General features: G+C 43.8%; 1 protein-coding gene across 1 annotated transcript in view; it reads right to left on the bottom strand.

Annotated features, from left to right (window-relative positions):
- The window catches only part of UST (uronyl 2-sulfotransferase), a 255,515-nt gene that overhangs the window by 63,806 nt on the left and 175,866 nt on the right, over nt 1–15,843 (bottom strand). The window contains exons 6-7 of the mRNA XM_054992691.1: nt 2,906–3,003; nt 1,922–2,079 (exon numbers count right to left, since the gene is read on the bottom strand). Of these exons, the coding sequence (XP_054848666.1) occupies nt 1,922–2,079; nt 2,906–3,003 (256 nt within the window). The remainder of the gene's footprint in view (nt 1–1,921; nt 2,080–2,905; nt 3,004–15,843) is intronic.

Here is a 15,843-nt window from a genome sequence, read left to right as displayed (position 1 = left end):
CCTAGATAATATATATTACTAGTTTGATACCCGTGCTTTGCTACGGTATTTAACTACTTTAAATCCAGTTATAATACTTATGGGTATGTAACTTTTTTTTTGGAGTTTGTTTTGTAGTATAATAGCATAGTACCCAAGTTTCACAAAGGTGTTTGAATAAAGTGAAGCATGTTGAGGGGATGAGGTGTGGCATGTGGGCCGTTTCCACATGCTGTTGAAGAGATGGGCTACTTACTGAACGCTGGCGTTTTTTTTCACAGATTCCAGATGCCTCCGATTTCAAAGCGGAAGCAGGCAGTTTCACTTTCGTTTGTTCAGCATCTTTTGTGAGAACGGGATTTCCCGCTCTTTCCTGTGCCGGGTCAAGGACACTGATCAGACGAAAGATAAACTGGCTGCTTCTGCTTTGAAATCGGAGGCATCTGGAATCTGTGAAAAAAAACGCCAGCATTGAGTAAGTAGCCCGTTGCTTTAACAAAATGTGGAAACAGCCGTGGTGAGCCCTAATCAGCCCACATATGCAAATGACCTTGAAAGGCTGGCCCAATCAGGGAAGAGTGGCTGAGCTGGCAGTGGGCAGGGGCGCAAGCAGGCAGCAGCCTGCCAGCCACACAGGGAAGCTGTATCCCTTTGGGAAAACATATTTAACTCCCCTTTATCTCCTTAGGGGGTGAATTTCTTAAAATTTCTTAGTGTGTCTCTACATTACGAAAGGAATGTTCTCCCCAAATTTCACGTTTCTAGGTCCAGGGGTTTAGGCTGTGCGTTGATGCGTCAGTCAGGTCACTTGTCTTTATATAGAGAGAGATGAATGATACTGAAAAAATCCATGATAGCTAGGGGGCATATTTCCATTTTTTAACCTATTAACATGAATAAGCCTACAGCTCCTAAAGTTTTAGAAACATAAGAAAATTATTGTTCCATAATAATGTCCATTTGAGTTAATCCATATGTCAAATATTTTAATCCTTAGAACTGGGTATAAAGAAAACGTATATAAGAACTACATCTAAGAATTAAATGTTTACAAGTAGCAATTAACTTCTAATCTCGTGGTACATGTTTAAATCACATATTTGTTTTCTGTTCTTCAATGTATGTTTCAATCCTGCATGCATTTTTGTCAGTTTTTAATGTTCTGTATCAACATGTTTTGACCAAAATTGCTAATGACAGTGAGAGCTAATCTAGTACAGGTAGTACAGTTTCTGATTAGCTCCAGTGAGATTCATGTCAAAACTGTGGCTTGATGACCTTAGTACAGTAATTCTCTTTCGGCCAAACCTTCTTCACAGGAATGTTGTGAGGAGAAAATGGAGGATGGGAGAGCTATGCACCCTGCAGCGGAAAAGGCAAGATAAAATGTACTGATAAATCACCTAGCACTGACTAATTTCTTCCTTTCATTTAAATAATATTGTATCTTAAAAGATATCCTTAAGCACTGTAGAGCTATAAGTTCAAGTTATTTATATACTATCTATAAAAGTAAAATTCTAATATATAAATATGATGGCTATTACTGTATAAATTCCATAAAACAGTTGTGCAGTTCATGCACTTGATAAATGTTACGTTAAAAAGAAACCCACTTTAATATACTTGATGTTTACTATTATTAATAGTAAACATCAAGTACTGCAGCAGCTTTCCATTTAGGCTCCTCAGTGTGCTGTATTTCAATTACCAAACCAATGAGATAAGAAGATGGGGGTAAATTGTTGTAACTTAATTCAGTGTGTGTATAATTTTTTTTTAAAAAATGGGACCTTTTCAGCTTGGTTATTGCTTCTTTAGTGCATAGTTATATATGATATCTGTGAATTTTATTTTAAAAAAACATACCCAGAAAGAAATATCCCCACCCAACCAATTAGTGGTAACAACAGCAGATAACATCCTTGATATGAAAAATTACCTGGGTTTTTGTAGATGCTAAGCACATCCTTGAAATAATGAGGTAAAAATCTTTCTAGTAAAAGCAGCACATCCTCCAATTCTTCCAGAATCCCCACAAGTAGAAAGTTTTCATTCACATTCACTTTTGCTCTTTCGAGGGCCCATTCACCAGGCTCCCTTAAAGAATGTTAAATAAGTCTTCTTGAAATTGAGTTTTGCAAATGAAAATGGAAATGGTTAATATGGAAGTTATAATATAGAATCTATTGACAAATCTTTCAATGACAGAAGAATTTCAGTCATTTTTAAGACAAATTTAAATGGTTTAATCACTTTCTTGAAAACATCAGATTCTTTGAAGTCTGATCTGGAACCTAAGATGCAGATGTACACAAGAAGGTCTGGCCCAAACAGTATAGAGATTTGGTAATTTAAAGCAACCAAACTTTTGCTTGACCAATGTCATCAACAACAGTGGCACTTCCTGTAGTTACCAAGCCACAATTGAGTATTAATGATTGAGTATTACAGGCTAAAGAACCAATGAAGATTTATTGGGCACTGAGGCTTATGTATGTTGCCCCAATGGTAACTTGCTTGCAGATAACTTGCTTGCTGATGTGATACATTGATCTTTTGCACGACATCTTGTCCTTCAAAATCAAAGTTGCCAGCTCCAGGTTGGGAAATGCCTGGAGATTTGGGAATGGAATCTGGTAAGGGTGGGGTTTGAGGACGAGAGTGACCTCAAGGGGACACATCCCCCCCTCCCAAGCAGCATTTTCTCCAGGGAACTGATCTCTGTACTTGAAGATCAGTTGTAATTATGGGAGCTAATCAACCACATGGAAGTTGGCAACCTCACTCAGAAGAATAACTCTGGTATAGTATAGTTTAGCTCCTCTATTGTTTAAGGAGCATTTGAAATCTCTCTAGCTGTATTAATTCAGCAATAAATAACCTTGGAACACCCAGAGTGGAAAGAAAAAAGGTACAAAGTTACCTGCATCTTGGATGCTGTCCACAGAAATATGGAATAATATAAAATAACCTGGGATTGGAACATTCAGGATAGTTCTCAAGAATACATACATTAATATCCTAAAAGAAGAGGAAGGGAGAGGAAAGAGAATAGAGTCAGAAGTTTACTACAAAGCTTTCTGTTGCCTTCCAGAGATCTGAGTACAGTTCTTAGACACAAAATCCCAAAGGCCAATCTTTGCATTAAAATGATTTTTTAGAAAACTGTGCTAGTCTCATATTGTACTGACCTGAATTTTGAAGAATACAAAATACTTAACAAGCTTTTAAAAACACAGCATATAATTTTAACAGCATTTCCATCCAAAAGATTTAGCACAGGCACCAAAGCTTATTTAAATGTTTCAATAAGGATTCACCAAAGATGAAACTAACACAGGAATATAATGAACAAAAATTAGAAAATAATTCCTTTTTAATGTAGGAAACAATACGCATTTGACTGCAGCAGCATCTTTATTATTTGTATGAATCTTTAAAAAATTCTCTTGGAGAGCAGCCATTTTCTGTGATCATTAGCAGTAGAAACATCAGTTCCTTTTCAAAATAAGTTTCTGTAAACAGTCAATGTCTCCTCAACGGCTCCTTCTTTAATAATATGGTTTTCATTGCTACATATATGCAAATATGTAGCTAATAGGCTGAATACTAATATTTGTTCACCATGACCAACATTCTTCCACACTGTCAACAAGTGACGAAGTCTGTACAGACTATCTGTACAGATACCATGAGAAAAGCCACTTTGTGGGGCTGTGTGAAAATCTCCTGTGTGCTATTGACAGAAGGCAGGACAACAAACCATGGAGCTTGGGAAGTGGTTGGTAGGAAATTGCTAAGGAACTGAATGGGAAGGGAAACACGCACACAGCTTCAGAGATCTTTCCCAATAATATTTGACAGTTTGTGACACTAAGCAATTGTACATATATGCAAAAATTAATTGTATACTAACTGTAAACTCTCTGCAATTTTAATCTTGGCAACTTCCAAAATAAAAAAACCAAACCATAGTTGACCCAGGGGAACAATTTTTGTTTCTAAAACTACAGGAATTGAAGTCCCCTTGCATTTAAATTAACAATTTGTTTTTAAAGCTGACGAGACACACGGCTGGTAATCAGTAACCATTTTCATATTACGTAAACAGGCATCTTAGCAACACTAGATATTGCTGTGAATGTTTATGTTAGGGCTGTTTTCTTCATTTTTGGAACACAGCCATACACAGTGAACAACTTGTTCAGAACAGAGTGTATTATTGGAAACGTATCATGACTATGAAGGCTATGCTAAATATATACAGATATATACATTTTATCTACAAATATTTATTATAAAAACTTGCATGAATATGGCAACATCCTGCACATATGAGATGCATCTGTATAATTTTATGATAAAAGTCTGGAAGAGGTAAATTGTAACATTTTCTTGGAAACACACAGGTTCCTTTCTAATATTGCAAAGCCTCATCCTTAAATTAATAGTTTTAAATATCATTTGTCTAGTGATCTTTTGTCCACTGCCTGGTGGTATGTACTAATATTTATTTATTATGCATACAGCTCTCTTACTGCTCTTTTGCCATGGACCAGCCTGGCTTGGACCAATCTATCATGGTTAGGTGACACCTTTCCCTCTTGTTAGGGGAAAGAATCTCATAAATGGATAGCCCAGAGTAGATTCACTTTTAATAGACTTGTATTAAACAAAAAGTGCAACCTATTTGTATTGCCAATAAGTTTCAATTTACTATGTACTCACCTGACCCTTTTTAGATTTGAATCAACATTTTCAAAACAACCCTTTAACAGTCCCCTAGTAATTTCCAGACACCTTATCCAGAAATTCATTCAAGGGAATGAAGAAGTAGAACAGACCTTCAGATTGCAGAGGGGGACCATATTTTAGTACGGTCTCCTATGTTAAAACTCCCTGCAAGACCCACTCATGCAAACAAAGAGAGAGCATATCCTGCTGTGCAAGTTCTCTGTTCAAAGGAACTTTCAAATTGAAATCCTTAATATGAAGAGATGCAGGTCATGCTTCCACCTAATTCCATTCCATGACCACCCACAGATCCTTTGACAAAGCAACAAGATGTAGTTTACCTCTGGACACAGAAGGAGCAATTACAGACTCCATTTAAATAACAGCCATCACATTGTAGGCTACCATCACAACCTCATACAGTAACTGGTGAGTTTTGCATATGAACTGGGGGTATCAAAAAGTGGGGATATCAATTGAACAACATAATATGTAACACACTCTCAAGGTAGCAAGTGAAGTGAAACCACCAATGAAAAATATCTGCTTTGCAAGCCTGTGTACAAATTGTTTTCAAAGTTATTTTATTCTTAACCATGATTGTGCAAAACTTGAAAAAATCAATTTGTTTTAATGAGCAAAACACGTTTTCAACTTCTTAAAATGAAATAAGCAATCAGGTTTCTATACATTTCATTAGCCAGAAGGAACACTCAAAAAGTATCATAAATCATATTATAAAACAGATCTTGATATGAATAATTTCCTGGTTCAGTGCCTTCAGGAATTGAAGTGAATGTAACTGTGCAAGCCAGCTGTGCCATCTTTTCAGTGGAATGAATTATGACAAAAACTAAACAGCCAAACTCTAAGTGCATTATAAGATTTTGGACTAGTTATAATTCCTTCCTTTACACTGCTTAATTTCAGAATTGAAGAAAAAGGGGGGCCAACTCCACTAATGCCTCTAGTAAACTAGTAATCTGCTTGTATAGAATATTAATTTCATAACTGTAGTTTCCCCATTGCATATAAAACCAATCCCATTGCTTTTTGGTGCAATAAATAAAGATAGGATTACATCTCTGGGATACCCTATGATAAAGTCTGAAACGTGGTGATAAAAAAACTCTCAGCTTCATCTATCATTCCAACACTGTCATCCTACCATATTTATTCATCCAGAGTTAGGATCCCTAAATTCTTTTATTTTTTTGTAAGATCCAACTGCAGCTTTGGAGACAAATTTTAAATTGAAAATAATAGAAGTCTCCCAATACACAAGTCTTTCATGTCAGCTCTGGTGTGGCCCTAGTTTTCACTTTAAGTACACATATTTCCATGATTCAGTCAGCTTTAATCCACTATTAATAAATTATGCCCCAAATGAATTAAGTGACACCTTTTTTTTTTTACACCCACTAGACCTAAGAAAGAGCATTTGACTTGGACTGGATAGCCCCAGGTTCAAATTGAGCCCCATGAAGTTCACTGGGTGCCCTATAGCCAATCACATTTTTTCATTCTCACTTCTGCCACTAGGCAGGGATGGTGGGGACAACCATGTATGCCACCCTGAGATCCTTAGAAGAAGGGCACGATAATATGTTATGGAAAGGAAGATGAACAGAATAATGTGGGAAATCAGTGAGTGGGTCTAGTCAGCAGTGAACTCTCCTGCTAACAAGGTTGCTGTTCTTCATATACAAAGTTGGTGTTATTATATGCCTTTAAGCCTACCTTTCTTGATTGACAGAGAATCCTTAAAACCAACGATCACAATTTTTTTTGTTCAGAGAAAAAACATTTTCAAAACTGACCATTACATTGTGACACCAGCCCTGTATAAATGTGAATTAATTACATCTTGAAAACTATATAACCTTCTTCCCTAGTGCATTTGGAATTTTCCAGCACACCTCTCTTCTATGCCTCGCCTGCTAAACTCATTCATTTCTTGTTTATACTACAGAAAACTACCTATTGCTTGTTTTCTTGCCCATCTCCTTTATTTCTAGATCACAACATTTAATTTACCCCTTTCTGCATGTGCCACAGAAGCAGGGACCCTGAAGTGGAAGGTATCAGTCACAAAGCACCCCCCCCCCAAGACCTCCTTTTCTGCTTCTTCCCCTCACTCTACTTAGCCTGTGAGCTAGAGGGGAGGCCACTGCCACCAACCTCGATTTGGAGGTTTGGCCTTACTGAAGGGGGGCAGGTTTCCCCTCCCTTCACCCTTTTATTTCTTGGCAGAGTAGGGTTGCCAGGTAATCTCCCAAAAGAAACCAGACAGGAGCCCTGGCATTCACCCTTTCCCCCTATGCATGCATGCTCAGAGTCATGACTGCAGCATGATGATATCACTTCTGCAAGTGATGTCTTGCTGGTGCTGGCAGCTGGGCATTCCAGCCAGCCACTTCCTCAGTGCACAGCTGGCTGGGCTAGCGAGCGGGATGGCCTCTTCCCCAGCATGCAGGCAGCTGGGCCAGCAGGTTGGAAGTGGGGGGAGGAGGAGGTACAAGAAGGCCTGCTGGTGCTGCCACCAGCTCCTGCAGGCCAGCTGCCAGCTGCTCCTCCCCCACGCACAAAAATACTGGACATTTATATGTCTAGTATTTTAACTGCATTTCCCTAGGCTAGTCCAATAAAAAACTGAACTGTCAGACAAAGACCTTTTAAAAAATTGTTTTGCTCCTTCTGTAAAATTAGGTACTTCATAAACAACAACAGATAGGATGGTTTGTATCAAAAGCTGCACCATCCCAGCACTGAATGTGCTATATTGGAAGGACTTTGAACATAAGATTCTGCCTTATATCAAACCAGTGGTTCACCTAGTTTCATACTATTTGGAGCTGGAATTACACACAAACTAAGTAAGCTACAGTTTACGGCCTGCTTATGAGGGGCCTAGGAATCCCAGATCCCCTGGTAGTGGTGGGGGATCCCCTGCTCCCACCCTCTGCCCTTCGTCACCACTCAGCTGGCCAATGGGTGGGGGGAGGTGGGGGAACAGGTCTTCTGGTATATTTGGAGCCTAATTTGGCCTGTTGCAAAGTGCAGGACAGTTCCCAGGCCCCTGTGTGATGATGTCACTTCCTTGAAGTGATATTATTGTGCTGCTGCAGGCACACACTGTGTGTGCGCAAGAAGACTAAAAGAAAAATGAACTTTTGGAATTGCCATAATCGCACTGCCATGGGAGCGCTTATGCACTTTGCATGTGCACGAAGACTAAAAGAAAGGTGAATTCTCAGAAGTTACATCATTGCCCCGCCCTGGGAGCATGTGCATGAAGACTAAAAGAAAGGTGAATTCCTGGAAGTGACATCATTGCACCACTTCACACATCACACGTCACACCAACAAAGGTGAGTACCAGGTTCTCCCCTGCCTGGAGAGTAAGGAGACCTGGCAACCCTAGAGGGACTTCTAAATACAGAATAAACTATTACATTTCAATGGTAGAATAAACATATTTGACTGCCCAAAGAAGATGTCTGATATGGATTGGCTTGGGGCCGTCTACAGTCAAATATGACAATGTGGAACAAATGCTGCAAAGCATGCTGGGGTCAAATTTGACTCAGGAGCTTTAGCCGTCCTTCCTGTATAATTTTTCCAAGCAAAAATGGCTGTGGGGGAGGGGGAGACTATTTAACATGCTGTAGGGCTGCCCAGTTGACATGACACATCTTTGATATGTGTTCCCACTAAAATATATATTTCATAGATATCTTCATAATCCAGAGAGAGGTCTTTTTCACTGTTGGAACATCGTTTTTGAAATACCTCTCCCTTGAGATTTGTATGGCTTCTGTTTACTGTCCTTCAGGTGCCATACCAATACATTTATCTTTAGCCAGGCTTTTAACAGAAAGGTTTGGTCTTCTAAAAGATAGGGTCTGCATCTAGCTTGCAAGTATTTTCAGGCGGCTGTTTTATGTTTCTGCTTTAATACTAACAATTTTATGATTGTTTTTATAATTGTATTGTATTGTTTTACTTTGTGAACTGCCTTCAGCAGGTATCTGGAGCAGCAGCATATTCATTTTCTAAATAAATAAATACCTGGTACCATGTACTTTTCCAGGCCAGGATCTAGTCTGCCCTGTGCATGTTCAGAAAGCATTTCTACTAATTGGGGAAGGGGGAGAAATGGGGTGCTATTTTGTTTTGTGAAGGCACCATAAGGGAGAGGCAGACTGAAAGGCTGCAGTAGGAAGAGGGGCCCTTCAAAGGGTTGTCTTGGTCACCAACCACACATCAAGAGGAAAAACTTTCTCAGAAAAGTGCATTATTCAACTCTTTTTTTAAATTTCCATTTTTTAATGTTAACAGAATTTAGGCTTGCTTATGAATGCAAGTGGATGGCTAAAGGGAGCCATATGGTGAGCAGATGCAGTGCAAGTCTGCATGCATGGGTTGCCAATGCTACTCAAGCCAAACATTTTGCAGCCAGTACTATTCCACCATGGGGCCCTCTTCAAGAAGGTGTGCCAATGAGCATCCACTGTGCCAATCTGCGTGGGTGTTTTGTGAAATTGCTAGGAGTCCACTGGAGACCAAAATAAGGTCAGCAGCACTATTTTAGTTTCCAAACTAAATTGTTGGGGTGAGAGGCGGCTGTTCTTAGTCTCTAACCTCACATGGCTACACTTCTACTGTTACAACCAACTTTAAGAAGAACAAAAATATTTTCAGGTGTATCATTCTATGTTATTTTACATGTTAAACATGTTAAATAACTAACAATTATCAATATAGCAGCACTTTCACAGGGAAGCAATACATGGCTGGACAAAGTTTATTCATCAGCCTACAAGGATATCCATAAAATACGTATTTTAGTGGTGAAAATATCAGATGAGGTAGTATTGACTAAAAAATGATGAAATCACTAACACTGACATAATTTGCTCCTCCAGGTGCAAAGGCCAGTGTGAATGCAATATTGGGTGGTCCTTAACTAGAGGAATGGATTGTAAGGATACTCAGCTCCTGCCTTCCATGACACAAATTTACCTGGGGCATATGTTAAACTAACCTGTGTAGTTTTGTAGGTCTGCTTGGTTCCCTTTTCAAAAATCAACATGATAGGGGCGATTTCCAGCCTTCCTGTCACAGAGACTGACATTAACAACAAATTTCACATTTTTAACTAGGAAAGCAATTTTATTTTGAGTTCTGTAATAATCACCAATTAATTTTTAATTTGTCAATTAGTCTTAAAATGTGATCAACAACCAAAAGAAGGAGGGGTTCCAAACACACTATTCACTAATCAGGGTCACACCCTCAGAACCCAATATAACACTACCAGGTGTATCCAATCACATTTAGTAATTAAAGTGCAAGTGCTCCAACATATATCATAATACACGATAATTACACACTTCTGAGAACAATAATAATAATAAAGTGCTCAGTCCTGAATCACATTTGCAGTTAAAATGTCCCGTATTCAATCTGTAGAGATGACGATAAGTCCATAAATGGATTTCAGTAGTAGGACTTCAAGGAGCCATTCAGCTCCAAGCAACTGAAACACTCCAGATTGAAGGCAAAATTGCACTAAGTCCATCAATTTCGTACAAAAAGCAGCAAATTTCTCTCAATATGAAGACTCCAGGGAGCAACTGGGCTCCAAATGGCTGAAAATCTCCAGGTGATTGGCAACAAGCCTGCCAGCAAGTAAATTTGCTCGTTTCAGTATTTCTTCATCTCGGCCAACTTTCTTGCTGCAAAAATACATTCAGGAATCATATGTATTTGCATGTACTTACAATTATGATTTCATAAACTCAATTGCATAGCATATATGTTATACTCTCAATCTGTAAATACAGTCACTATTCTCCGTCACCTTTTCAAATACTGCAAATTCAAAGCAGGTGCTGCCCCTTGAATCTATTCTTAATTATATACTGCCTCATTATCGTTGCTATCTCAAATTAAAGTCAACATGACAACTGTAAGATCTGTGAGTCAGTTTCACTCCCCCCCCCCCCGTAAGTCTTATAAGAACACTGCAAAGTTGATTTCACTATTCAATCCATTCGGAAATAAACATCCCATCCTGTAAATCCATTGTGCTTCAATTTGTAATAAATTATTATTGCTACTGGTATTGCTGTTTGGTTTTACTACTTCTAACACTGAATATTTCAATTCACGTTCATTCCTATGATGCCTCAGAAAATGTTTGACTAGAGGGGCTTCTAAACTCTTCGTACGGATTTTTGACAGGTGCTCCTGGATCCGGGTTCGGATGGAGCGTGTGGTACTCCCTATATAGCATAAAGAGCAAGCACATTGAATAATATATACCACATGAGATGTAGTACACGTGGAATAACTTTTTGAATACAGTGGTCTGCCAGTGTGTGGATGCTTGAGCGACCCCACGGGCATTCTCAGTGTACAGATGTTACAGTGTCCACAGGCAAAATGCCCCACCGGCAGATTCTCCCTAGCTTTGGCTTGTCTATAATCAGAATGTACTAGGAAGTCCCTGAGACTTCTTGTTCGTCTGTATCCAATTTTTAAAGGTACATTGCATCCAGGTATATCATGTACAATGTGCCAATTGTTTTTTATGATACTTGCAATGCTGCAAGCTATGTGGGAGAAATCCAAAGCCCACGTTATTCCCTGACTCTCATCCGCCTCTCTCTCCTTAGATTTTAAAAGTGACTGTCTTGGCGTTAGATTCACCCTTGTTAGAGCCCTCTGAATGACGTGATTGGGATATCCCCGTGAAGCAAACGCGCCGCTCATTCTAAGCGCTTCTCTTTTATAGTCCAAACTGCTGGTGGAGTTGCGTTTCAGGCGGAGAAGTTGGCCGTAAGGGATATTACTCTTGAGACTATTTCTATGAAAAGAGGAGTAATGGAGATAGGCACAGCGATCCGTGGATTTCCGATATGGTCTCACCCCCAACCTAGTTGTCGTCTGTTTGTATACGACCACATCCAAAAAAGGTATACAGTGTGGATTGCCCTGTTCTGTAAATTTGATGTTGACATCTATCCCATTCAACCAATTAACAAATTCGATAGCACATTCTTGCCCTTTCAGGACCAGGAAAATGTCATCAATAAATCTTTTCATGCTAACTATCTGGTCAAACAAAGGATTATTGATATCACTCAGAATTATCCTGTCTTCCAGATCCGCCATGAATAAGTTGGCAATACTCGGGGCTGCCGGGCAGCCCATGGCAACCCCCTTTACCTGATAATAGAACTGATTTTCAAAACGGAAATAGTTCCTTTCTAATATGATATCTAACAAATTTAATAGAAAGGATGTAGGGGGATGGTCAGTGCGTCTGGAATGTAATGTATTCTCAATGACCCTTCTCGCTTCATGATGCGGAATTGAAGTGTATAGTGATTGTACATCCAATGTCATCAAATAAGCATTCTCAGGAACATCTAAATGCTCAACAAAATTTATGAAGGATGTGGTGTCTTTTATATAAGTAGATGTCTTTCCCACAAAGGGCTGTATAATTTTATCTAAGCAAACTGCCAATGGTTCCAAGACAGAATTAGTTCCGGAGACAATAGGTCTACCGGGTGGGGGACTGATGCCTTTATGAATCTTTGGGAGACAATAAAATACTGGCGTTCATGGGTTGGTGTTCAAGAGGCTCCGGTATAATTGTTGGGACATGTAATTCAAACCCAGAGCCTCATCCAAAACCACTTTGATGACCCTAATGATGTCTTTTAGTGGGTCATGGTCAATCTTGGCTGAGGGTTCTCAGTGTCATCTCCTTCTCCTCAGTTGTTGTTGGCTGGCACTATGAGGCTCCGGGTGGGGGACAAGAGTGGTTGTGGGGGGAAGTGCAGGGATTGTCCCAGTTGCAGCACGGGAAGCAGTGCTGCGCAGGGCTCTGGAGCAGCAGAGACTCCTGCTCCCCCAAAATCACCAGTTGAGGCTGTGGAGGAGGCCCAAGAGCTCTTGCCGGTGGCGGAAGAGGAACTCCTAAAATTTTTGGCGAGGTGGAGGAGGCCGAGGGATCCTTTGAGGAATGGTTTGGGTTTGAGGAAACCTCCAGCCCGTCCCCATCCCAAACTACCGGTGCTGCTGTCCCTGCCTGCAGTCCACCCACCACTCCATCTTCCGTTGCCAGCACCGTGGCACAGCCACCAGCAACCCTTCATCCTCCCTCCCCTGGAACCGTAAGCGGGCCACGGTTCAAGAGCAATGTTTGGAGGCACTTTCGGGCCCTTGGTAATGACCCCCGTGTGTTGCACTGCTGTGTGTGTGAGGCCCTGGTGCACAGGGGCAACAACCCGCAGCACCTGTCATTGTCGAACCTGACTCGGCACCTGAAGAGACACCACCCAAGCCTGTGGTCTCTGTCCTCGGGCAGCGAAACATCTGTCAGAGGGAGACGGAGGGCCGCCAGCGAGTCTGATCCAGGATCGGTGGGAGGGTCTCCAGAATGCACCCAGAGCAAGAAGGCTTGCCCCGAGGGTGTGGCCGGTGGGAGCGGAAGGCTCAAGCAGGCCTCCCTGGGGGAAGTTGTTCCATCGGGGTTAGGGGTGGCTCTGCTAAAAAGGGTGAGGTCAAGGGCTCAGGAGGCGGGCGTTCGTGCGGTGGCACAGGCGATCGCCCTGCAAGGCTTCCCCCTGTCGGTCGTGGAGGGTGTGGGCTTCCAACTGCTGCTCCAGCACTTTGCTCCATGGTTCTTGATGCCATCACGGCGCACGGTTGGGCGTTGAGTCGTGCCCGCCCTGTACGAGGCAGTGCGAGACATGGTGCACAGAGACCTGTCAGCCGCCGAGGGCAGAACAGTCCACTTCACGGCCCAACGTGTGCAGCGGCTGCCATCACAGGTACCTGGCCATCACAGCCCACTGGTGGCAACCACAGGAACTCTGCCTCCCCAGGCCAAGATCTGGCAGCCGTAAGAAGGTGCCCAGCTTGAGCCCAGTCTACAGGGCGGTTCTCCTTCAGGCCCTGGGGATGGACGAGGTCCACACAGGCAAGAACATCGCCACCACCATCAAGGCGGCTCTGAGGGAGTGGGCATCCGGGGTGGAAGGGTTTTTCTGTGGCTTCATGGTCACGGACGCGGGAGCCAACATGTTGGCAGCCCTGAAAGAGGCATCCCTCCCGGGTCTGGTGTGCATGGCGTACAAGCTGCACCTCGTCATGCGGGATGTGCTCGGGCTGGGGAGCAAGCCGAGGGACAGCTGGGACAAGGGAACCTTGCAGATGCGCAGTCTTCTGGACAGCTGCCGTCGCATCACTTCCCACTTCTCCTGCAGCATCAACTCATCCCGCAAGCTGCTCCAGAGGCAGGGGGAGGATGGAGATCCCGAGCACCAACTGTTCCAGGACCTGTCTATGCTCTGGAACTCCACCTACGACATGATCTGTCGTCTGGTGGAGCAGAGGCGCATGGTGCAAGACATCCTGTCCTCCCCGGATGTGCTGAGGAGAGGAGAGGAGTTGGGCCTCAGCTCCGTGGACTTGAGAGTCCTTGCTCAGATGTCCTGGATCCTCAAGCTTTTCAAGGATGCCACAGAGCTCCTGTGCTCCAGGAGCTCCAGTGGCAAGAGCTGCTCCCCAGGGTCCAGGAATTTGTCCGGAGGATCCAGGCCTGCATCGCCGAATGCCTGCATCCTCTCCACCACGAGGCACCCTACCAACTTGCCTCCCTCTGTGACCCCCGCATCAAGGGCAGCATCACCACACAGTTGGGGCAGATGCAGCAGTGGAAAAAGGAGCTCCGCAGAGCAGTGCTCCATTTCCAGAGACAGAGGGCAGGAGACAAGAAACCGGGCAGCGGTGAGGGGCAGGAGGTGGAGGAGGAGGGTGAGGGCGAGGGGCAGGAGGTGGGAAGAGAGCCAGGCCAGGGAAGAGCCACCCCAACGGACACATTCGATCTCTGGGCCTCCTCGGTGGGCAGCGTGGTTGGCTGCAGCACGGCAGGCGGGTCCCACCCAGTGGAGGACTCGGCGGGGGCCATGGTGCGCGAGTACCTTTTGGAGCCCACCGAGCCCCCCCATGCCAACCCATTGCAGTATTGGATGAGGAAATCAGACCGATGGCCGGACCTGTCCATCGTCACCACCAACATCCTTTCCTGCCCTCCCACCAGCGTGCAGAGCGAGCGGGTGTTCTCCCACCTGGGAGACCTCCTCCGTCCCCGCCACGCACGTCTGCACCCGGACCTGGTGGACATGTTGACGTTCATCAAGGTGAACCTCAACCTACTGGGGTACCCTCCCGTGGACCTGGACCTCCCCGGGCTCTGAGCCACCCTGGGGTTGTGGCTGGCCCAGCTCGTCCACAGCGGGCTCAAGCCTCCCTCAGTTCTCGGGGCTGCTTCTGTGGTTGGTGACCCTTTGCCCTCCTCTCCCAGACAAGTTCCCATTCCCTCTTCACACTTCTCCCTCTCTGGATCTGTTTAGATGCCTCCCAACCTCTCCTGTCTTTCCCATCCCGTCCTTTCCACGAGGGCAGGAAGGTGCTGTGCTGCCAGCTGATGCCGCTGCTAACCACGAGGAACAGCTCTGCTGCTGTTGCTGATGTCAGAGTGGCACCATATGGTCCTCCCCCTCTTCCATGGCATCTGGTGTCCCCTCTGAGCAGGGGGGAATGGGTCCCTCCCACCCTTTCCACGAAGGCAGGAGTTTGGGTGCTGCCTGCTACCGCCCGTTTGGACTCTGAGGGGCAGGTTTAAGCTGCATGGTGCACCCCTATCCATGTGCTCCTGTTGTCCTCTCTGTGCTTGGGGGGAATGGGAGCCACAATCAGTCTTGTGTCCTTTCTGTGAGGGCAGGAAGGTTGTTGAGGTCTGCCGCTGCTGCTTTGGGGCACGAGGGGCGGCTCAGGAGATGTTGCTGATGTGAGAGTGGGACCATGCGTTGTCTTCCCCTTTGCATGGGCACCTGCTGTCCCCTCTCAGCAGGGGGGAATGGGTCCCCTGACTCATGTCCGTCCCACAAAGGCAGGAAGGTGCCCGATGTCTGTTGCTGCTGCTGCTGTCACGTTTCTGTCTCCCCCTCTCAGGAACCACTCTGACCCATCCAAGCAATGTCTCCTGTCCTGCTCATCCTCTACATTCCGCAAAGGCAGGACAGCGGATCAGGTCTGCCCCTG

This window comes from Eublepharis macularius, chromosome 1 (assembly GCF_028583425.1).
Source record: "Eublepharis macularius isolate TG4126 chromosome 1, MPM_Emac_v1.0, whole genome shotgun sequence".
NCBI lineage: Eukaryota > Metazoa > Chordata > Lepidosauria > Squamata > Eublepharidae > Eublepharis > Eublepharis macularius.
The sequence above is the reverse complement of the archived record's forward strand: the minus strand, read 5'-3'. Positions and strand labels throughout refer to the sequence as shown.